This window comes from Desmodus rotundus, chromosome 7, assembly GCF_022682495.2.
Source record: "Desmodus rotundus isolate HL8 chromosome 7, HLdesRot8A.1, whole genome shotgun sequence".
Classification (NCBI taxonomy): domain Eukaryota; kingdom Metazoa; phylum Chordata; class Mammalia; order Chiroptera; family Phyllostomidae; genus Desmodus; species Desmodus rotundus.
This window is the reverse complement of record NC_071393.1, coordinates 9,304,388-9,328,346: the sequence shown is the minus strand read 5'-3', so window position 1 is coordinate 9,328,346 and position 23,959 is coordinate 9,304,388. Positions and strand designations below refer to the sequence as shown.

At 42.3% G+C, this 23,959-nt stretch overlaps 2 protein-coding genes across 3 annotated transcripts in view; one reads left to right on the top strand and one right to left on the bottom strand.

Moving 5' to 3' along the window:
- The window catches only part of WSB2 (WD repeat and SOCS box containing 2), a 19,255-nt gene extending 5,098 nt beyond the window's left edge, over nt 1-14,157 (top strand). The window contains exons 1-9 of one of the 2 annotated variants that reach the window (XM_053927620.2): nt 974-1,151; nt 1,236-1,424; nt 5,365-5,609; nt 5,746-5,877; nt 8,244-8,344; nt 9,513-9,685; nt 10,432-10,542; nt 10,660-10,767; nt 11,377-14,157. In XM_053927620.2, the coding sequence (XP_053783595.1) occupies nt 1,036-1,151; nt 1,236-1,424; nt 5,365-5,609; nt 5,746-5,877; nt 8,244-8,344; nt 9,513-9,685; nt 10,432-10,542; nt 10,660-10,767; nt 11,377-11,539 (1,338 nt within the window). In that variant the 5' untranslated portion in view covers nt 974-1,035 and the 3' untranslated portion in view covers nt 11,540-14,157. Of the gene's footprint in view, nt 1-973; nt 1,152-1,235; nt 1,425-5,364; nt 5,610-5,745; nt 5,878-8,243; nt 8,345-9,512; nt 9,686-10,431; nt 10,543-10,659; nt 10,768-11,376 lie in introns of those variants that run through there. The other variant, XM_053927619.2, reaches the window with a different exon arrangement.
- RFC5 (replication factor C subunit 5) lies at nt 13,894-23,959 on the bottom strand. Its single transcript, XM_024566648.3, has 11 exons — nt 23,780-23,959; nt 22,129-22,193; nt 21,718-21,854; nt 20,427-20,506; nt 19,685-19,758; nt 18,151-18,310; nt 17,341-17,422; nt 16,786-16,915; nt 16,150-16,227; nt 15,041-15,095; nt 13,894-14,032 (listed from the first exon to the last, which is right to left on the bottom strand). Exons 1-11 carry the CDS (start codon nt 23,839-23,841, stop codon nt 13,936-13,938), a joined length of 1,020 nt encoding a protein of 339 aa, XP_024422416.2. The 5' UTR covers nt 23,842-23,959; the 3' UTR covers nt 13,894-13,935.

The window sequence follows — 23,959 nt, the reverse complement described above, 5'->3', positions numbered from 1 at the left end:
CTTGAAACTATGAAAGTGGAACGTAGGCATCAGGAAGTGACCTCATTCAGGATGAAAGCCAGTGTTTATATTCGTATGTATCACAGTCATAGTGGTCAAAAAATTAATTCTAAAGGCCTTTTAACTTAGGGGCTTCATCAGCCATTGAGAACCTTCCATTGGAGTAGAGAATTTAACCAGGGAACTGCCCTTTGGTCGATGAAGAAGCATCAGTCCAGCAGCTACTCTTAACTAGGTGCAGTACTAGCCCAACAGACACAAAGACTAAGTCCTCTTGGTGTTTTTGAACAAGGGTGTTTACATTCTGGTGGGGGGGCTGGAGAGGGAAATGGGTTGCTACAGGAGAGAATAAGCAGGGTGGGACTTATTTCCGCTCTGATTGTGTGAGATCAGGGTACACTTCTCAGTTGCTAATCTAGGTGGGATTCTCATAAGCAGAAAAATGAGTCCAGGTGTGAATGCGAATGAGCTATTCCGGGCCTGACTCCTGTGGGGCCAGAGTGCAGTGTTCAGGAAGATGGACTGACTGCTGGAGCCCATGGTGTGGGGTGGAGCCTGGGTTCAGCTGCCTTTATTGTGTAGGCAGGTGACACGGGTTTGAAAGAAGTGGGGGGACATACGATGTGTGTTTTAGCCTGGGGTGAGGGTCCTTGGGGGCAGGAGTCTTGTAAAAGATCTGAGCAAGATGGGATGAAGATTTAAATGAGAACTGAGGGGAGATGGAAGTGGGGGGCCGTATCAAGAGGTCTCAGCGAGAGGAAACAGGGCAAGTGCTGAACATTTTAATTTAGCCTCTATGATGAGGAGTGTGAGTTTCAGATAATCTTTTTTTTTTTTTAAACCTGTTTCCCAGTAGCAGGTTGTTTTGAGGAGAATTTAAATACATTTGAAACCCTCCTAATCTGTACCATCTAACATGTCCTTGCCTGGTCTGGTCCTGATCTTGTCCTCTCTCCTTTCTTCCCCCTTCAGGCATTCATAGGAAAATGAGGCCTCCGTTTACTGGGTTTACCCTTCCAAAGGTTACTCTGAGTCATGGTTAACCAACACAGGGGAGTGCCAGAACTGACTAACCAGGGTGAAATGTGGCCTGTGGCTACTTTTATTGCCTCAGGTCACTTAAATGACCATTCCCTCCCAGAATCCATAGTGTCACCCTTTGCCATGGGGAGACAGTGGCTTTCCTGTGTCTGAGTCAGGGAGGTGGAGAGGGAAGTGAAGGTGCTTGTTTGAAGCACGATGTCTCATGTCCCAGAGGAACCACTGCTGCTGGCTGAACTCAAGCCCGGGCGCCCCCACCAGTTTGATTGGAAGTCGAGCTGTGAAACCTGGAGTGTCGCCTTCTCCCCAGATGGCTCCTGGTTTGCTTGGTCTCAAGGACACTGCATTGTCAAGCTGATCCCCTGGCCGCTGGAGGAGCAGTTGTAAGTACTCTGGCACCCAAAGGAAAGAGGGAGTCTTCATGATGAGGAAGAGGAGCACTTGCCCGGATTGCTTCTACTCTTTGGGGTCTTATTGCCCAACTAGAGGAGAGGAAAGATGCAGAACAGTTCAGAAATTGATCGTTGGGGTTTCCAGAGCCCCGCACACTATACACGTGAAAAATCTATCGAGACTGTTAGCCCCAAGTTTTTAAAAGTAGATTTATTGAGATAAAATTTACACACCATACAATTTGCCCATTGAAAGTGCATCTGTCACCATGATTAATCTTAGAACATTTCCATTACCCACAAAAGAAACCCCACATCCCTAAGCTGGCGCCCTCCAAACCCCTCTACTCTCCAGCCCTGACCAGCCACCAATCTACCTTCTGTCGTTAAAGATTTGCCTATTCTGAGCATTTCATATTAAATCATATAATATGTAGTCCTTTTTTGACCGGCTCGTTCACTTAATGTGTTTCCACAGTTATCCATGTTGATGCCTGTATCAATATTTTATATCCTTTTATTGCCAAATATATTCCATGGTCTGGAGATGCCACAATTTGTTTATACATTCATCAGTTAGTGGATATTTGGGTTTTCACCTTTGGCCATCATAAATAATGCTGCTATGAACATTTATGTACAGTTTTTGTGTGTACATATTATTTCGTATTTTCTGTATTTAATTTTCTGAGGACCTATCAGATTTTCCAAAGTGGCTGCACCATTTTACAATCCCACCAGCAGTGTGAGTTTTTCAAATTCTTCACACCCTCACCAACACTCGTTATTGTCAGTGTTTTTGATTACAGCATAGCCATCCCAGTTGGTGTGAAGGGGCATCTTACTGTAAATGGTTTTGATTTGCATTTCCTTGATGGCTACTGATGTTGAGCCCCTTTTCATGTGCTTATTGGCCCTTTGTATATCTGCTTTGGAGAATTGTCTATTCAGATTCTTTGCCCATTTTAAAATTGGGTATTTATCTTTCTATTATCTACCATGTTTAGTTTCTGGTATTTTTCTTTCTTTGGGTTGATGGGTCCCAGTGTCTGAATGCTGTGAGCTCCCAGTCAGATGGCCCAGCATCTGTGTGTTTTCCTTCTCTCCAGGAGGAAATCTTGTATTCAGGCAACATTTGTTGCAAGTCTTCTATGCCTGAAACTGAACTAGGGGGCTAAGAATCCTAAATAAATCAAACACAGCCCTGCCCGTGAGGGTTTCATTTGTTTTGCTTTAGGCATTTCTTATAAATTGCACATTAGATTTAACTTTTTAATAAGTTTAGTGTGAAGCTTGTTGCCCTGATAATAGATAGTGCCGATGAGAGCTTGCTGAGATGGGTACTCTGCACACTGCGGGGGGTCGAGGGGTGTAGATTTGTGCACTTTCTGGAAGGAAGGCTGTTTGGCAGTAGGCATGAAAGACCTTAAAAATGTTCTACCGGTGATTTGGAATCTCAGAAATGGGATCATCTATTTACATATACTGACTTTCATCATGAAATTAATTATATAGTAGTTAAAAAATCAGAAATAGCTTAAAATTTAGTGATAAGAGAATAGTTAAGGACATTGTGGCGTTTCCATGTTTTTGTGGCTATCAAAGATTGGTTCTTTTGTTTGTTTTTTAATCATGATTTTTCAGTTCCCTCTAGGGTGAGTTTAATGATAATGCCAAGGTCATTTATTGTTTATTGATCCACCCACTCTAACTAAAGAGGACTTAACTTCACATCCACACTTAAGTCTGATATAAAAAAAATTTTTTAAAGCATAAAATGAAAAACTTGTTTTCATTTTATGTAGTCTTCACATAATAACAATTGTCTTATTTCCAATTTTTTTGCATTACTATTATTTCTATAATTTAAAATAATTTTTAAAGTCCTTTAAAAGGGGATCATTTCTATAGATCATTTAAAAAGAGGGGGAATCTGGGGCAGTTATGTTCTTAGGATTGTTATACATTTTAAAAAATCATGTGCTTTTGATACTGAGCAAATAATTGGTATTAAGTAAATAATTGTCCTACTTTTAGAAATAATCTCTTTAGAAACTTTAGTATGAGTGAAGTTCTCCCAGTGAATCTCCCTTGCCCTTTAGTTACCCCTTCCCAAGCCCCCACCAACTCATCCCTTGATTTTTTGACAAGCTCAGAAGTCCAGGGGTTCTGTTGAGCAGTAGGCTGTGATGCCCAAGACTTATGCTCTAATTCCAGATCTTTCCCTGATTCTGTGACCACAGGAAAGTTAACTCTCTACCCCTAAAATGGAGATTTTAGTATCTCTTCCTAGAGAAATTAAATTTATGATATTAAAATGATTTAATACATGTGTACCTTAATTTCTTTGAAATAAAGTAGCTACAAAATATCCCTTAATTCAAATATAGAAATTAGGATTTTATTAAAAACAATGTAACTTTGGAGGTTCCAAGCCGTCCTACGCAGTTTTTCCTGTAGTCTGCCTTTACGTGCTTCTTCCCTGGATGCCAAACTCAAGCCCCTGTTCCAGCACCAGGCAGCTCTGCAACATGTGTGGGGCCATGTGTGGGTTGGGCAGGACCCATCAGAAGACATTCATTACCACATTCAGATGTTTTGTCAAAATAACACAATTTCAGTCTACATTTGGCCATTTAGATCAGGGGTCAGCAGGTTTTTTTCTTTACAAGGTTCAGACAGTAAATATTTTTGGTTTTGCCAGCCATACGGTCTCTGTGAAGACTACTCACTTCTGTTGTTACAGCATCAAAGCACCCATAGATGATAATTGAACAAATGAGCATGGTGGCATTCCATTAAAACTTTATTTATAAAAACAGGCTGCTGGCCTAGGCATTGTTTGCCAGACTCTTATTTAGATTAATAGAGTTTCAGAGCCGAAGGAGGCTACACTTGCTTCAATTCCTTCTAATTTTATAGGTGAGCATGATTAAATTTTTAAAATGTATTTCAACCATACAAGTGACAAAATATGATCTATTTACTGTTGAGGAACAACTGTAATACATAAGGAAGTCCAGCTACATATTCCTGAGTATAGGATTTCTCATGGAACTGAGTTCCAGCTTTATAATCTTTATTTCCCCTGCAAAAGTATGACTTCGTATTTGCGCTGATAAAGTGGAGCACAGACAGGAGATTTGCAGGTTTTCTGGCTGAATCTCAGGCTGTCTCAGGGCCCCTGCCTTTCAGAGACTGTCTGCAAGACGGAGTGGTGGAAGGGCCTGTGTCTTAGGGACAGAGTCTCATTTAGCTTATCTGGGCCTATGTTTCACTACAAGTAGAATGTAAAGGAGAGGGTCAGATTATTCAGTGCACCCCTAAATAGTTCTGTGGGTTCTTTCTCTCTGTTGACTGTCCTGCTGGTTGGTTCCTATGCTGGATGTACCATCAGGGAAGTAAATGATAGAACTTCATTAGTGGATTGGAATATAGTGAGTGAAGGGGGAAATCATTGTGTATCAACCAAAGTTTGTAGGCAAGAAAAGTGTTTATTTTCTTGCTTTTTGGAAGTTTTCTAGGCTAGAGATGGGGTTCTCATCAGGCAGGAGAGCCTCAGATGGATATTCAGGCTCTCAGTTCTGTCCTAGTTCCACACCTACAGTGCTCTTTCTTTCTTGTGGAAAAAACTGAGTGCATCTTTCCTACCACACACCAGAGCCCAAGACAACTTTCTGAGGATGCTCCCTGGAGCATCTGTGATCTAGTTATCTCGCCAGGCAGGTCACTCCACTGCAGGATTTTCACAAATGTAATGAGCCAAGGCCAAGAAGCCTCTGTTACACGAATTCTAAAAAGAAAAATCATACCAGAATTCAATGAAGGCCAGTTTGTTTCTAGGACTTTAAAGTCTTAAGATAACCAGGATGAAAAGTTGGTTAACTTGGTGACAATTTCAGACTCATCAAGAACTCTCTACTTCCCCCAGCATCCCTAAAGGGTTTGAAGCCAAAAGCCGAAGCAGCAAAAATGATACAAAAGGGCGAGGCAGCCCAAAGGAGAAGACTCTGGACTGTGGGCAGATTGTCTGGGGTTTGGCCTTCAGCCCATGGCCTTCTCCACCCAGCAGGAAGCCCTGGGCACGCCACCCTCCCCAAGTACCAGACGTGTCTTGCCTGATCCTTGCCACAGGACTCAACGATGGGCAGATCAAGATTTGGGAGGTGCAGACAGGTAGGTCATTTCTGGCTGGTACAAATCCTGGAGGCTTGTGTGCATGTTCTCATCAGGGGCCGAGGGGCGTGTAGCTGTGACTGGCAGACTAGGCGCCATCTCGCCCACTGACTTGAGCGCTGCTGTTTCACTCTAGGGCTCCTGCTTTTGAATCTTTCCGGCCACCAAGATGTTGTGAGAGATCTGAGCTTCACACCTAGCGGGAGTTTGATTTTGGTCTCTGCGTCTAGGGATAAGACTCTTCGCATTTGGGACCTGAATAAACATGGTATGGAGGGTGTGGAACTCCTGAGAAATTTGTCCCTTTCTCTACTTTACCAGTGTTGTTTTTACCAAGAGTAGTGTTTCTCAGTCTTCTTTATTATTATTATTATTATTATTATTATTGCTGCTTTAGGAGCTTTTCAGACATATTTTTCCTAATCCCCCTCACCCCGTGAAGATTTTAATACTGTATATCTAATCATGTAACAAATGTGTATTTATGCTTTGTATGTTTAAAAAAATAAGATTTTTTTTCCTAATAGAACCAATTTTTCCCACTCTGGATATTTGCTCTATTGAAAATACATGATGTAGAATACCTTCACTCACCATGGCACTATTGGCATTTTGGGCTAGACAGTTCTTGGTCGTGGGCTGTCCTGTGCAGTCTAGGAGGTTGAGCGTCATCCCTGGCCTCTACACTCTAGATGCCAAGTAGCACCCTCTATGTTGTGACAACCGAAAATGACCCCAGACATTGCCAGTGTCTACGTGGAGGGCAGAGTCTCCCCAGGGTGAGAACTCCTGGCCTAAGTCATCCGTGTTGGGTACTTACTGTTAGATATAAAGTTTCTCTGTGAAGTAGAATCTAGGTCTAGAAGACTTGTCTCAGGCTAGAGGGCGTCAGCTTTTATGGAATTATACCTTGAGCAGAATTACATACAGGACTGGCCCAGTGAAGAAACCCACACATCTCTGGTATTGATCCTTAACTGGAAAGATGACACAGAGAAGGGGAATTTTTTGACAGGCCATTTGTCGCCCCAACATAGGTAGGGACGCAGGGTCTGGAGTGAGGTGGAAAGAGGAAATGGTGATGTGGGCAGTTCATGGAGAGACACATTCATCCCTGACTGTTCCCCAAACTGTGAGAGGGGGCCTGTCTCTTTCCCCCTTAGAAATGGGCCTGATGATTTGTCAGAACAACTAAGGAGACGGTGCTGGTAGACTCCTCATCTGAAGGCATCTAACCAATAAGAGAACTCTGTATAGTTTCTGCCCGTTGCTGCGGAACTTGTGGTCGGTCATACAGTCCCAGACAGGCCTGCTGACTGGGAACGCTATTCAGCGGCAGTGCCACTTGTAGTATGTGTCTGGAAGCAGCTTGTCACTATGTGAGGAAGGTCTTTGAAGTGGCTTTGAAAATCACTTGGTGGTTGGAAAGCTGAGGGTGACTGAGAGTGGGCAGAATTGACTAGACCAATTATTAGGGCTTTTCGAAGAGAGCGGGGTATAAAGTAGTGTTCCCAGGTCCTGGGCCATGTTCTTATTTGATAGCTGAAGATAACTGACTTAAAAAAAATTAATACTTATCCACACATACCCATAAATTTATAGGTGCATATAAATGACCATATACATTCTTAAAAACGTTTCCTTTTCCTTTTATTTTGGCTTGATTCCTCCTCCGACCCCCCACCCCCGGCCTTCACCATCTTTCTCATTCTCCCTTGCATCGAATTCCTCCATAATCTCCCTGTAATCTTATAACCCATTCTAAGAATCTTCCACATTTATTTCCGTATTTTGCTTATACTTGTTTAATTCTATGTGGACGCTCACACTGTTACTACTTTTATGGGTTTGGGGGTCATTGTTCCACAAGAACGGCGTCATAGTCTTTATATTTGTTCTGAATCTGGTTTTTTTTTCATTGAAGATTACTCCTTGGAAAATCTAGATCCTTAATTTCATGTGAATTAATGAGGTTGATATACCTGTTGCCCCTTTTATTCACTCATTTCCCCATGGATAGGCATTTGGTTTTTTCCAAAAACTGAGACCCAGAGAGATTATGTGAGTGACCCAGGGTTGTGTCTTATTTGAAGAGTAGAGCCAGGGTTCATACCGAAGTTTGCTGACCCTAGAGCACATGGCCCTCGTAACTGCACCATTGCTCATCCAGACGTCCCGATGAGAGGTGGGGAGGTGAGGGTGTGGAGTGAGATCTTTGTGACCGTGGAAACCATTACAGAGAAAATTGAAGATAAGCACTCTCTCAAATTTGGAAGGATGCTTCAAAGTACTCGAGGTGGTTGGGGGAACCTGAAAAAAAATGTTCTCTGTTATCGAAGGGATGTATCAGACCTGATCTATATACTCCCTTTATTCTGATGATCTTGTGGAGTTTGGTGAAACAGTAGGTAGTGATTTCCCTTGGGGGTCAGGATGTTGTATTCATAGATTTCAGGTGTTAAAATGACAAGTTCTATCGTATTTCTTTCTCTGCCTTGAAAAGTGGGGGTTAGGACTCAGTTGATAGAGAACTGGGTGGATATACCATGTGGGTGGGCCATCACTACCAGTTTTTCAGTCTTCCTGCTTTGTGGTTTGGAGACAGCTCACCTGTCTGCTCCTTTTCTCTGCCAGGTAAACAGATTCAGGTGTTATCGGGCCACCTGCAGTGGGTTTACTGCTGTTCCATCTCCCCGGACTGCAGCATGCTTTGTTCTGCAGCTGGCGAAAAATCGGTAAGTCTCACACATCGGGCACCATTTCCTATATTGCTTTAGGTCAGCAAGACCTGGAGGTCTGGAGCAGCCTTGTGTGTGAGGGGATAAGCCAGATATCCTCAAAACCTACCTGCAAATCAGCCCCAACAGAAGGCATGCTGGTAGGCTGTGCCTTCCTCCTGCATGCCTCCCTTTTGATTTGCACTTTGACGTGAACCAAAAAAGGAGGTGTTTAAGTAGATTGCTGCCACCATCAGAGGCCTGCTTGTCTTTACAAATGATAAAGGGGTGCTTTTAAAATTTCTTTTCCCCTTTTAAAAGTTGCAGCCCACATAGGGATCCAGATTTCCTGTGAACCATATAATTTGTGTCTACCTAGTTAGGATTTCCATTTCAGATCATAAAATGTACAGCTACTTGTTGAACTTTGTCCTAAAATACTCTCTGTTATTTTTAAAAGTATTAGAAACCAAAGACCAATTTGGGAACTTTTGTTTGAATTTTGCATGTGCATGTAGCTGTTTGTTGTGACTGACTTTGGAAGGAATTCACTATTTGGTGCAGCCTAGGTGGTTAATCATTCATTTGAAGTTTGGAACTATGTGCAAGTGAGAGTTTTTTTAGCGGAAAGAAAATAAAATCCTATTTTTAACGATTCTCAAAAAGGTTTAAAGTGATGAGCTATGTCAGATGTATAGCGGTGGGCAGATTTCCATGGTCCTGTAAACACGAGGGCATAAAATGGCAAGGCAGGGTGCCACCACTTTGTTGGTAGCCCTGGAGTTCGCTCTTCTGACCCCTACATTTGGTTTTAAATGAAAGGACAAGATCACCCTGTGTGTAGGTCTTCATCCACACAACTGCATATTGCAAGCAGGGCTCAGAAGCAGAACTCGGAAGTCTCTACTGATACATGTTAGCTGGCAGTCTTCCTGTGGTTGGTCCTGTTTATGCTTCCTTAAAGTAAACTCCCTGAGTATGTCCATTGGTTAGGCGCCTCAAGAATTCAGAACTGTTACTTTTTTTTAAGCCTATGTAATACGTTTTGGAAGAGCTGTACAGAAAAGGGGTGGAGAACTTGGCTTTATCCGCCCATGGGCCTGAGGTGGGCATTGCCTTTCACTCACTGTTCACCTTCTAAGCATTTTCTTTCCACCCCTAACCAGGCATCTGTTACTTTCCACAGGTGTTTCTATGGAGCATGCGGTCCTACACATTAATCCGGAAGCTAGAGGGCCACGAAAGTAGTGTTGTCTCTTGTGACTTCTCCCCTGATTCTGCTTTGCTTGTCACGGCCTCTTACGATACCAACGTGATCATGTGGGATCCTTACACTGGCGAGAGGCTGCGGTCACTCCAGTAAGGACTGAATCCCCGCTTACGGCTTCCTTGTGGGGTAACCGATGAGAAACCTGTGTTGGATTAGACATGTCCTTTTCAGAGTCTGGGGCATAGGAGGGGGCAAGTTGGGTAAAAGACACAGTAGATTCAATGCTTATTCTAAGTCTGGTGTACGGTAGTGTTTCCCTGTCAATTAAGTTCTTAAATTAGACCCAAGAGCCTTCACCTCTTCTGACATGAGAGACTGTACTTCTTTGGATTCAGCATTAAGAAACCTGAAAATGACTCTTTTTTTCCATTTACTAATAACTGTAGTAACAAGTTCAGAATGATCCTCTTACCGAAACTGCTATTTCCCAAAATGAATTTTCATGTTCTCACAAATTTGGTATATTTTTTCCTTTTTTATCTGTGTTGTTTTTTGAAGCAAGTAATAGGCAGTCCTATAATTATCATGTATCTTAACCTAAAGACCTTCAGTTGTACTGTGGCCTTTAAGTGGGGGCTGACCTACTTTGCATAAGGAAACCAGTGCAAGGAGTGTCAGAGCCCTTCGGCCCACTCCACAAGACACTTGGAGCCGCAGGAAGTGGGCTTTTTCCCAGTCACCTTCTCTAATCTGCAAACCCCAAGGTTTCCACATGCGGTACAGGATGCATCTGGAGCCTTTTCATGGGCAGGTAGTTTGGCCTCCTGCCAGGGGATGAACATAAAGGGTGAAGGGGGGGTCATCCCTCCAGGTGTACTGTCCTGTTTCTCCTCAGCCATAGCCAGCTCGAACCCGCAATGGATGACAGTGATGTCCACATTAGCTCCCTGAGATCTGTGTGCTTCTCTCCCGAAGGCTTGTACCTTGCCACTGTGGCAGATGACAGGTAACACGATTCTCTTATGTATCGTCAGAGCAAGTGCTTACAATTAATTGTAGCATTTCCCTAGGGGTCTGGCCCCAGGTTTGCTAATGCGCAAACATACTTTTCTCTCTCATCCAGACTCCTCAGGATCTGGGCCCTAGAACTGAAAACTCCGATTGCATTTGCTCCTATGACCAATGGTCTTTGCTGCACATTTTTCCCACATGGTGGAGTTATTGCCACAGGGTATGTATCTGTTAGCTGAACAGATGGGCAGCAATTTCTGCTGAGTATACCATGTAGCTTTTTAAGGAAAGAAAGCATTTAGAATGTTCTGCCTGTGAGGAAGGCTTTAAGGAAATCCAAGATTACATAAAATTCTGATACTCTATTCTGCAGATATAGGTTATCATTTATTCTTAACAGTTAATCTAAATGTAATTAAAGAGTTCCAATTCATGACAGCTAATGGAGCGAGCATGCAAGGAAGCATAAATTAAGATGATGCAGAATTCATATGGAAACCATTAATGGCAGAGACCACCTTTTGCAGACCATCTATAATTCAGTAGGTGGTATTCTTCCCTCTGTTACTTTAGAACTCATAGTATGATTTAGAAAGGGCTGTGCTGACAGAGAGAGCACTTTGGTATCAAAGGTGTCTGGAGTTCTTATAACCTTTTAGCAGCCTTAATTATTCAGTACCACCGCTTTTACATCCATTTCAACCATCAGGGCTACATTTCCCTCTCTGGAGTCTCCTAGTGCAAGTCAAAGTAGAAACATTAATATCCATCAAAATGAAAACATATTTCCAAGGTCTGTCTGAATGCGTTGGTTTCTGTTTTATTTCAGGACAAGGGATGGTCACGTCCAGTTCTGGACAGCTCCTAGGGTCCTGTCATCACTGAAGCACTTATGCCGGAAAGCCCTTCGAAGTTTTCTCACAACCTACCAAGTGCTAGCACTGCCAATTCCCAAGAAAATGAAAGAGTTCCTCACGTACAGGACTTTTTAAGCAATGCTACATCGTCTCATCTTCTCTGTACCAGGATAAATCTCCCTGGCAAAGGAGTAGCTGGAATAGTGAGCCAAACATCTAGTCTTGGATTGAAATAGAATTTCTCTTTGGGATTATGGATAGAACGTAGCAAAACCAGATTCCAGTGGACTAGTCATGGATCTTTTTCCCCATGACACATGAAAGTTAGTCATAGAGGAGGGATTCCACTTCCGTGGCCACAGAGCCTTATCTTAAATCTCCAGTCCACTTATTAACAATTTTGAACTCATTCTAGTAGTTTTGATTCAAAATATAGTTACTGATGTTTTGGTGAGAAGAGTTGACTAGGCCTCAAGAGCCCCTCTGTAGTGGCAAAGGGGTTTGAACTCCTTCTACCGGGACACGTGGCTTCTGCCTGGTTCCTGTTTCACATGCAGCAGTGGCACTGTTTCAAGTTCTCTCCTGTTGTGTCAGAGTTGCTTTGGTGTTGGCAAGTCTTTCTTCCTCCAGCTCCCCTCTGACCAGCGGGACGGTTTTCCTGGAGCAGTCTCTGGTGTGAGGTATTAACTTAGCTTCACTAAAATACAGATGACTCAGAGGCTGTGCTCCTTACTGATACAGACACTATAATTGGCTTTTTTTTTTTTTTAAACAGTGGTGTGCATGTGCAGATGACAAATTTATATGCCAGGATACACAAGAATTTACTCCTAAATTGCATGACTGTTCAGATGGCTGAGTTGTCAGTTGTTTGCCTTTCATTAGCATATTTATTTGTATTTTCTCAACAGATGTTAAGGTACAACTGTGTTTTCTTGATGGTATCTAAAAACCATAGTACTTAAGTCGAACAGTTGTGAAGAATGTCTCCTTAATTGTGTAAAGAATTGGAGGTGTCATCACTTCACCTGAACTCTCATGTACGAGGTCTGACTTTGCTGCTTCACCTCATTGGACTAATGAGCCAGTTTCACTTCTGTCCCTAAACAAATACAGCTCCTTACAAGTACTGTTCTCCTTCAGTGAAGTACAGTTACCTAATCAAGACACCTCATTCAAGCAAAATCTGCCTTTGGAAAATTTTAATATATTTTAAATTATTTTAAAAGAAATGCAACATCTTATCCTTTGGCTTTCTTAATAGGTGCTTTATGGAGGCCAGTGTAACAAAATGTGTTGAAAAAGTAGGAGTCTCTACCACCTTTGTTGCTGAAGAAAAACATTTCTTTCCAAGATGAGAAACTTTCATTGAAGGAAAAAGTGAAAAAGCTTTTGGTTCTCCGTTTCATTTTTTCCATAAAGAAAAAAAAATCACCTTTAAAACAAGTGAGTACAACAGGACAGCTGGGAATGGATTGGGCAAGTTTTTCATTTTGTGGTTATCTTGAAAAATCAGAAGTCTGGGGGGTGCTCTGGGAGGCTTCCTTGAGGCCCCACTTAGCCATTAGCTTCAAACTTGGCTGGCATCCTTGGGGAGTAAGTCTTACATGTATGATGGAAATAACAGACTTCTCCCTTTGACAGTGTCAGAATTTGATACCTTTACAAAGAAGAGCCTCCAGAGTTTATTCTGTGATATCAGAGATGGACGTTTTCATAGAGATGCAAGTTAAGTCAGTATCTTTATAACTAAGGAAGGAAGATCGCTTGTAACACAACCAACAAGAACGCTGCTTTATTTCTGTTATGAAGAATGATGTAAATGCAGCATGCCTGCTGTAAAATACTACATTTGTACACAGGTTCTAATCCCTCTGGCAGGTGCAGGCTTAGAGTCAGGCTTAATCTCACATGCCCTCTCTCCATTAAATACACATTAAATACGCATGTACAGAGTGCTGTACAACCTCTTGCCCCTAATGGCATAAATTGAAAGTTTACTGTCCACTCACAATTAGGAACCTGCTAGGAACTCCTCTACTTCAAGAGGAGAAATAAAGACCAGTTTTTAAAGTATGAGAACTGAGTTCATTTTATGAATATAATAGTTTTGGCCAGAAATGTTAACATCTACCCTAAAAGGAGATACATGGACAACGTCACAGATTTTACTTGATTTTGGAGATGTTCTGTTTATCTTGAGTTGGAAGACAGACCATATAGACTTGAAAGCTTTAGTGTCCAAAATGAAATGAGGTAGGCTAACTTCCTGTCATCCAAGCAACTAAAGGGAAAAAGCCTGAAGGTTGAAATAAAGGTGTTTGCTTTTTTCTCCCTATAAAACACAAGTGGGCAGTGCAATAAGACAGCTGTACATTAAAATTGTTTTATACATCTCTGCTCCAGACAACCACAAACAAGGTACTTTATGTACATCTGACCCCACACGGCAGTTTATCCCGTAACCAAGTCCCCTGTTCTCTAGTCACTGCTGGGCCTCAGAATTGTAGCAAATGGTCCTTTGTCAGCATCTAGGCCTCTGTGACAATCAGGTCTCTGGTGACTTGAAAAGCTGCAATGAGAGAACTCAGCTGAATCTTCTCATTGGTACCAACAGAAAGTCTGTACCTAAAAGAATTCACGGGGTAAGAATAGAGAATATCAGAGAGCAACCCTTTGACAAGAGAACAAAAGAGATCAAAGACTAAAAATCTGAAGGATAAGAGGTAATAAAAATTTATCCTGGACATCAATCTTGTATGTGTCCCCTAACGTTTTCTTCTCTGCCCTACACACTTACAAATTTGATTGAAATTGGTGATGAAAATTTAGGTCTTAAAAATTGTTAGCCGATTGTTCTAGCTCTATACAGATATGCAGAATTTGTGTGATTTAAGGATTATTTCTTCACCTACAAAATGCACTGAGGAATTATAATTAGGATTTACTTCCTCTTAGTTCACTGGGAAGTTTGGTTAATTTATAGGGTTCTGTGGTGTAGTCATAAAGCAGGACTCTGCCATTCATCTTGCAACCTTTTAAGTGATTAAGCCATTAAAAGCAAAATCACAGTATTCATAATATAGTGATAAGAAGTCACCTAATTTGTGCACCTGAAAGCCAATGAGGGCAAATTAAAGTTGGCGTATTTTGACAGTCTTATTTTGAGCCCAATGCCTTTGCCTACTTAAATGACAGCCACCAGCTTTACTGGGGGCTAATAACTGTTTACTGAACCAGGCAGAGTGGAGAGTTGAGCTTACTTTTTCCTCTAATACACTTTAGTATGCCAAAATGCCTTAACAGCTGGTAGCTGACTGTCCCCAAGAGACCCGGAGGTCTGAACTGAAGCAGGCCTCCCAAATAACAAAAGCATTTCCAGAACCAATATGGACCAAGCTGTTGAAGTCTTTATCTGAAATATGTAATTTGAGTTATACCTGTCCTTGTGTTTATTCATGTTCTTTAAGCATCTCATACCTTTCCCCAAGTTTCATTCATTAATCCCACCAAAAACTAGATTGTACTACTATACAGGAATGATTTAGACAAAAAATTAGAAACCAACCAAATAGAAACAAACCACAACAGGGAAAAAAGGAGGAAAAGAATTAAAATTGGGAAATAAATACTCACTCAATTTCTGCCATTTTGGTCAATAAATGTATTCGAACTGAAGATGGAAAATCAACTGGGGGAAAAACAAAATCAAATGAGTGAGGTCTATCACTCTCTACTATTAAAAAGAAAGAATAAAAAAAATAGTCTCCATCCATCCAACAGGACAGGTATGAGTTTACAAGTCAGATGGATAACACTTTGTTTGCAGCTTCAGATCACTAGATACCACACCTCTAAGGAAGTAAAAATTGGATAGGTTTTTGGTTTTTATCCACTCAATTTTGTGAGTCTTCACAGTGTAGCCAAAAAAACCCCCAAACAAACCCCAAATCAGATTTCAAAGTGATTAAAACATGGAAGAGTCTTCAACACTTCTCTTTTAGCAACTGTAAGCCATGTAAGTTAATATAAAAGTTGTCCCAATTTTAAAAGTCATTTTATGCTCAGTTTTCACAATCAAAGTGCAGAACTGGGCTTGAACCAACCATGTTCTTGGGCAGAAGTTAACATACCAGCCAGAGGCCTATAAAGGCACTGGCAAAACCAACATTCACAGACCCAACTGTCTGCAGTTGACTGTTGTGGAGGAAAGAGCTTCTCCAAAACGCTGCACAACAGATCACCTGGAAAACTTGAAAAATACTGATGCCTGGTTCTCCCCCAAAAAGCCAACTGAAGTGGTCTGGGGGTGGTTCCTATATGCTGCCAGGACTTGAGAACCAAGTCTCTGTGTAGAAGGTAATAACCTAGTGTGGAACTTAAGATGGTTTAGTTAAGACTGCTTTTGTTTACATGAAGATAGATCTCCCCCCTCCTTTGGGGGAAAATACTCTTTTAGAATGTGAATTAAAACATACTGCTTGTTGCTATAAAATACAGACCCCTGAAGGAATTAAGTCAGACTTCAGGTCTTACTTTCCACTCTCTCCCCAGCAGTTCTAGGGGTTCAAAGAGTATTTTTGGGATGAAGTTTTAAATAACAAAGACAGAACTAAAAATGAATTAGGTTTATACTTCATTCCTGTTTCTTCAAAAAAACCCTCAAGTTCCCTCTCTAACCACCCTTAACCACAAAGCATGCCACCTTCTCCGCAGCTTCTCAACTAGGGAATAATATAGTTTACCTCTGTGCACAAACAAGTGTATCTCTGTCAGGATATCATGTAATGCCAACCCCTTCAGAGTTTTCAACTCCATGATATCTGCAGAGGAGAGGTTAAGGCAAAGGGAACAAGTTCCAGAACAAACACGCTGCAGAGAATTTTGAATCCTAACCCTGGTGAGTGACTTTAGAAAGTAGGGTCTATAGCCTCAGCAGTTGTTTCTTTCAATCTGAAACTGCACATGTTGAGCCCTAATTCTTGTTTTCATCTTCAATAAGAGCTTTCTAAAAGAGTTGTACCTCTAGTAGAGAATAGGATGAAATGCATTTCCCAGAAGGCTTTATATTACAACACCTCACTTATGATTTCACAGAAAAACAAATTACAGGGACTATAGGAAAAAGACTGCATCTCTTCCATCTGTGAGTAAAGTGACCTCAAGTTGTCCCTAGGTCAGAACCCTTCAGGAAGAACTCTGGGGCATTAAAGACAAGTATCCACTCCACCCACAGCCACCTTACTCCTACAGCAAGCTGACCAAAGTCACACACAGGCAACTGTTTTGCCGGTAAGGTATAGGTGCTAGCTGTAGCTCCTGGGGTGGAGTTCAGGCCTTGGACACTTGAATTACTGTTGGCAGGACACGAGAAAGGATACTTCTGTAGGCTGTGGTGAAGTCTTGATTCAACATCCAGTCCAGAATGTTAGCAATGTCTGACTTGAGTGGGTGCCCTGTGCAGGTGTAGACAGTCTCCTCTGTCACTTTCCCAAAGGCCATATTGGTGCTCTGTGCAGATGGAGAGAATCACAGTGGCAGTCACAGCAGCTGCCAAGTTGCAGGCAGGTCAGGAGGAAACTGCTGATGTAGGAAGATGGCGATGTAGGCAGACAGCAGCATTACAAGGGTACAGAAGAGCTCGAACCCTGTCTATTTACACTGGGTGAGCTGGCCTCATCGGAGGATGCTCTCTCTGTTGGCTGTGTTATAGCTGCAGAATCCTTCCCTATCTCTCCCTGGTTTGCAACAAATTATTCTTTCAATTAATCGAAACACAAAGGGGTTGGGGGGAGGGGTCATTGACACATGTTGAGATCAAGGTCTTACCAGTTCTAGATTATGGGATTTACAGACTGGTTGTACTGTGGCTTATACATTTCTTGAAGAACTATTCTGAAGCAATGACTTGAGATTTGCTACGAGTGGCATCGTACCTGTAGAATGTTCAGAGCCCGTCGCATATCTCCACTGGAAAGAGTCACAAGTGCTTTCATCCCATCTTCACTTATATCGATTCTGAAAGGAAACAGGCAGAAGAGATTGAGAAGCCCATGAGAGCCCAAGCATTCACCAAGGGAACAAGATGGCCTGGAATGATTAAGGTTTTCAAACAAAAACAAAAGGGAAGGATGGAGTTAACAGTACTCTCCTGATCTACAGGATCTAGAATTCACTGGAATTTTGGGATGATGGCTTCACATTAGTAGTCACAGCCCACTCAAGGTCTAGAAAGACCCTTATTTAGGACCAAGCATTGCTGTCTGGAGAGGAAAGAGCCCTGGTGAGATGTGTGAGCAAAGTCAAAGCACCGCCTTTCAAATAAGCAGCAGTTCAGGCTAGGCTAGTTAGTTGCTCAGCACCTGATTACGCAGAATGTTATATCTCAGTACCTTCCCTTCTAGTCAAAAAAAAAAAAAAAAAAAAAAAAAAAGGCTAGAGGCATCTTAGCAGAAGGGATTTGGGACTTGGCAGCTTGCAGTTTCCAATGGCAAAAGAAGAGGAGGAAACTGGGACAGCTTCCAGGGGAGGAGGATGAAAGGAGAAGAACCAAAGGACTTTTACGAAGAATGGTCATGACATGCCAGAGGAAATGACAACAGCTAACAAACCCTGATGCTAGGCACCCTACTCAGACATTTACAAACAGTACCTTTACATGTAAACCACCCAGTCATCCCAGAGCCCTACTTATACCACACTCGGTTCCCAAGACCCCCACCTTTCCTGCTTTTCCATATACTTACTTCTCCTCTTCTACAACATGTTCCAGGCGTGGAACCATCAGTTCAGGAGTCAGGGGACCGAATCGGAACCTTGTACAGCGGGACTGTAAGGCGGGGATGATCTTTGACAGATAGTTACAAATGAGGCAAAATCTGGTGTTTTCAGTAAATTTCTCAATCACTGGCAAGAGAAAAGAAAACTACCTCATCTCCATTCTGATTTATCCAAGGACCAAGAAATCCTGTACTTTTCTGTGGCCATGTGAGTGGTACAGGGAACAAGAATGTAACAAGAATTTAAGAATGCAAACAAGTGAGGATGCTACTCTTAACAAGAGAGGGTGTCACTGGGGTGGTCAGGACTGGGAATCACCCACTCACTTTCCAAAAGCCCACCAACATGTCACCTCCACGGGATTTTATGAAAAACACTTAAGATTCACCATCATTCCTGTGTTCTTGCTATCCCATCCATTGAAATATGAAACCCAGTATTCCTGTCTTTATTTTTTAAAAGATTTTATTTATTTAGAGAGGGGGAGGGAGGGAGAAAGTAAGGCAGAGAAACATCAATGTGTGTGCCTCCTACTGAGGACCTGGCTCAGAACCCAGGTATGTGCCCTGACTGGGAATCTAACTGGCAACCCTTTGGTTTACAGGCCAGCACTCAATCCTCTTGAGTCACACCAGCCAGGGCTATTCCTCTCCTTTTGATAAAATGTATTTGGCAGGATGATGCTCCACCTTCTACCAGGTGGGGAGAAGTGTGGCTTTTTACAGACTTTCCAGTGGACCTTGTCTCAAAATCCTAGAGCATAAAAGAGAGCAATATCCTGAATTCAGAGATGCCCATGGTGCCAGTTTGATTCGGCAGGTACCCAATGTTTCTGCACAGGGATTTGCCCAGACTGACGGTCACTCTGCAGAACAAGATGCTAAAGAAAGACTGCCAAAGCTAGGACCAGAAGATATTCTGTCCTCCTCCTCCTGCTCTTAAACATTGGCCACAAGCCACTCCTTTTCCCCAGAACTCCTAAAGATCATCCTTTTCTTTCAGCTGATTACCTCAGAATCTTGACGAGATTATGAATGTCCTTTCAAAGAAATCAACTGCCCCAGGCCCCTTAAAACAGACAAACCACAGAATATTCTCCTGTCAAATTATGTACTTTCTGAGCATGACTAAATTTCTGGAATTTTCGTGGCTATTTTGTATCTAAGGGTACCAACAGCAGAGTGGTCTAGCCAGCAGTTGAGGAATGAAAGGCTTTCCATAACCTTCATCAAATGATGCAAAATTCCCAACCCTGAAATCGAAGCCAGGTGAAGAGAATGAAACACCAGAAGTCCCAACAGGGCTTCTGTCTGTAAGCTGTTGAAAGGAAATCCCTAAAATGGAGACATTTTGCCCTCAGGTGGGATACATGGAAAAAAGTTTACAGAGATTTCTCTGAGCCAGAAGTGAATGAAAATGGAAAATCAGCATGTCATATGTCCAAAATTCCTAATTCTGGTGTGTTTAAGCCAGCTCACTGTATTTAAGAGCTCTTCTTACCTCTCCTCAAGGCATTCTGGGCATCTTGAGTCATGGCATCAGCTTCGTCCAGTATCACTAGTTTAAAGCCTTTCCTAGGAAAACGGTATTGTTTTAAGATTTCTTCATCACTTCAACTTCCAGGCCCAAACCTACAGTTTCACATTTGTGCCATCAGGCCCTGTTTCAGAGTCCATTTCTCCTAGAACTCTGACCAAAGTAGACATCTATGGTCACAACAGAGGAAATGCCCCCATCGGTCCTTCAACTTTTAAAGGGGACTGAGGTCTGATTTCCATATTTTTGTTACAGTCCTCTGGCACTTCATATTTCTTCCAAACAGTATCTTATTTCTCTAGTGCGGTTTCCCCCGCCCCCCCACCATCACTCATGCCTATCTTTTTATCTCTTTTTTTTTTTTTACCACTATCCTAGTGATCCATCCTAATCTCAATTCATTTTTGTCTCAATTCAAACTAGCTCTTAGGATGTAATCAGTCCTCAGTTAACTAGTAAAATGAAGTTAATGCTTTCCCAAAGAACTTGTTAATATAGGCTTTGATAATATTTTATTTTTATTTCAATATTTGCATTTTTAACATTTTTTACCACCATCCCTGCACTTTATCTCCTTTTCATGGCTGCTTTTGACAGAGTCATTTTTCTTCCCCTTTACAAACTGGCATAGGGGAGAATTAAAAAAAGCCCTAAGATCTCACTGATCAAAACCTCTAGGGAGAGAAATTATGCAAATATTTCTTACTTAAATATTGTCCTTGTGCTGGCAAAGCTCAGGACTGGTCCCCGAACGATATCTATTCCTCGGTCGTCTGAAGCATTCAGCTAAATGAGGAAGAGAGAAGCCAGAATAAATAAAGAACATGTTGGTGTACTGTTTGTGAATTAATGTATCTTTTCATCAATACAGCTCAGCAAGCTAGGTCTCCAAGTCTAATGACAGCTAAGAGATAATCACTATTAAAAAAGCAAGATCACATTTGTATTTAAAACTTGTAACTCACTAGATCATTACATTCTGAAAGGCAAAAGACTGATTTTCCTCCCCGCTTTCGAGGACAATCACTGGCATACCCTGGAGGAATAATTAATTGGCCTGGTGTCAGTGAACGGCACCTCTAACATGAGCAGAATGATGCTAAGTTTAGCTATCACAACCTAACGCAACCCAGAAGTTACCAAGTTTTTAATACATTGAGGTAAGAACGTGTATCAGCAAGGTTCTAAGATGTGGAACAAAAAAATAAAGTTTTTTTCTTGCAATTGAAAATACTTAGAATTTTGTAATCTAAGTGTATTAGTCAAGTCCTAGCAGTAAACAGATGGGGTACTCAAATTCAGTACTTCAAAGAGAATTAGGTAAAGAAGTATTTTAAAAGGTGCTAGTGCGGGGTGGGGAAACCACAAGGGCTATGCAATAACTGCAATACCTCAGGGGCTACTGGGGCCCACTACCAGCCCCAAGTCTTAAGGGGTTCATGGGGGAGTGGCGTTGACACCTGGAGAAGGCAATGTGATGTGCCCTGTAGATGGGGATGTTGTCAGCCTATGGTGGCCCCCAGGGCAGGACCAGGCATCATTCTCCTCCCCTGCCCCCACTCCTGCCAAGGCCCCTATTGGCCAAACCTAACAAGGAGCCAGAGGGCAAGAGAGCTTGTAGTCCATACAGCTCAGCCTTCCAGGACAAGAAGTGGTTGCAGCAACCAGTTCTTTTCACGGCATGTGGAGATGCCATCTGGAGGGGCACATGGGAGACAGCCAGCAATTGAGTGACCACTCACTGTGTGACCACTGAGTGTTGGGTACAAGTTGGCAGCAGCAAAGAAAAATACCTAGTCCTACAGCTAGCTGCCTCCTAGCTAACGCCAATCCAGACTGAAGTCAATTATAGGAAAAAAGTGAATTGAAATATCTCATTTTATGTCTGCTGCTTTCCCAACCACCAGCAGGACAACTTAATTGTAAAGTAAAACAAAACTAGCAGAACTAAAAGAGACTGCAGGCCTTTGTCGAGTAAGAATAACCCTCCTAATTACCTCTAAGACCATAGAGCCAAATTCTTTGTCTTTGTAGAGCTGTTTCGCACAGGCTAGAATGGTGGATGTCTTTCCTGTCCCCGGAGGACCATAGAGAAGCAGGTGTGGCAATCGGTCTTCACTGATAAATTTTTGAACTGAAGGTTAGGAAGAAAGAGACACCATCAGTTTCTGAGAGTTGCCTCATTCACCGTGGGCCCTTGACTTGGGCTGAAGGCACTGCAACTTTATGTTTAAATCAGAGGCAGATTCAGGAGTAAAAAACCTGAAGGACTCAACTAGTTATTACAGAAACACTCCATAAAGCTCAATCAGATTCTTCAAAGTTATTACTCAGCAAAGACAATGTAACCAAGAGATTTATACAAGTCCTTCAATAAGGATAACAACAACTGGCACAAGGATGCTTACTGGTACTCAAAATGTCCTGATGAGAAATGAGATCATCCAGTGTCTGTGGCCGGTATTTTTCAACCCTGAAATACAATTTAGCGTGGATTATACCACATATAAATACAAGAACATTTTGTAATATGCAAAAGAATCCTTTCATATCCTAACTAAAGAAGGAAGAGAAACAAAACCCTTTGTGTTTGAATATAGATCACTGTCCTCAACCGGGAGCAATTTTGTCCTCCAGGGAACTGGTCTATATTCAAGCCATATCTGGAGACATTTTCAGTTGTCACAGTTGGGTGGAGGTTGCTCCTGGCATCTAGTGGGTAGGTATCAGGGATGTTGCTAAAGATCCTTCAATGCACAGGACAGCCACCATCCCATACCCCTCCCCCGAACTAAGTATCTGGCCCAAAATCTCAATAATTGTGAGGTTGGCAAACTCTAATTTCACGTTTCCAGCTGTTTGCCTATAATCTCAACCAGGATGGGCACCTATTATTTCAAAGTGAACTCAAAATCAAACTCATATCCAAGTATTCAGACACAGATAAATGGTGCTTTATCCACACAATGGAATATTATTCAGCCATGAAAAGGAGTGTGATAACCACTACAATGTGGATGAAACTTGAACACATGGTGAGTGAAAAGAAGCCAGTCACAAAGGGCCATGTATTGAGTGTCTTCTTATGAAATACGAAGAAAAGGCAAATTCAGAGACAGAAAGCAGATTAGTGGTTGTCAGGGGCTAAGCGAGGGGGAAATGGGAAGTGACTGCCAATGGGTATGTGGTTTCCATTTGGAATGATGAAAACTTTTGGAATTATATAGTGGGTTGGTTGCACAATGAATACACCTAATGGCACTGAACCGTACATTTTAGAATGCTTACAACTATAAACTGATTGTTACATGTTTTTACAACAATAAAAACAAATTAAGTTATTTTTAGACAAGAACAACTGGGGAGTTTTCGGAAATCAAGCCAAATCCCATGTCTTTAAAACATCATTAGGACATGGTGTGGAAGTAAATGGTTAAAAGTACAAGCTCCAAATTCCAACCACTTTAGTTAAAATCCAAACCTTTTTTCTAGTTCTGGATCTTATTATACAAGTTACTTAAGCTTTTGGTTGCATTACTCCAATTCTAAAATCGGGATAATAAAGAATACCTATTTCCTAGGGTCTTTGTAAAGATCAAACACCTAATAATAGGGTGCCTGCTACTCTAACAGAAAGCCATTTAAGTATTTAAATAAAAGTTAACCAGCGAGTGTTATCATCATTATTCGTTTAGTTTAGAATTTGACCAATAATCGCATTGAAGATTTTGGCAAGAGCGAAGAGGACGTTTTTGCACGGGGACCGATACAATGTCAGAAGAGGCAGGATCAGCCCCTTGTGCTGTCACCCAGGTGCGAAAACAGCTTTCCTCTACGGTAAAAAGAATGGGGGCGGGGTGGAAGGGAAGATCTGGCCAAAGTCATAAGAACGGAGGGGGATTGAGGAGTTGGGGGGTTGTCGAGGCCAACCTCTGCGACTCCGCTCCGGCCGCAGGTCTGGGGGCGGCAGGGCGAGGTCCGGCAGGGGCCCGGCTGCTTGCCCACCCGGCCAACCCCCTTCCCCGTGGCAGCCGGCGCGGCAGCTGGGCCTCCTCCTACCAGGGCAGGTTCCTGATCTTGGACGCCAAGGGCTGCTGCTGCTTGTGCGCTGAGCTTTCCATGGCGGCGTGATGAAGGGGTCTGGATCCCCAGCGTGGTCAAGTCTCCCCAGGGTCTGCACAACTCTAACCCTGGGACCCTCGCACTTAGAGTTCGCGCGCAAAAGCAGCTCTCGCGAGA

What these genes read in the sequence shown, in the direction of transcription:
- RFC5 (XM_024566648.3), bottom strand. Translation starts at nt 23,841, where the DNA reads ATGGAAAGCTCAGCGCACAAGCAGCAGCAGCCCTTGGCGTCCAAGATC. An exon ending in TCAGGACATTTTGAGTACCA is followed by an intron (nt 21,855 to 22,128) that starts GTAAGCATCCTT and finishes CCTAACCTTCAG; the next exon opens with TTCAAAAATTTATCAGTGAA. An exon ending in AGCACAAGGACAATATTTAA is followed by an intron (nt 19,759 to 20,426) that starts GTAAGAAATATT and finishes CCGTTTTCCTAG; the next exon opens with GAAAGGCTTTAAACTAGTGA.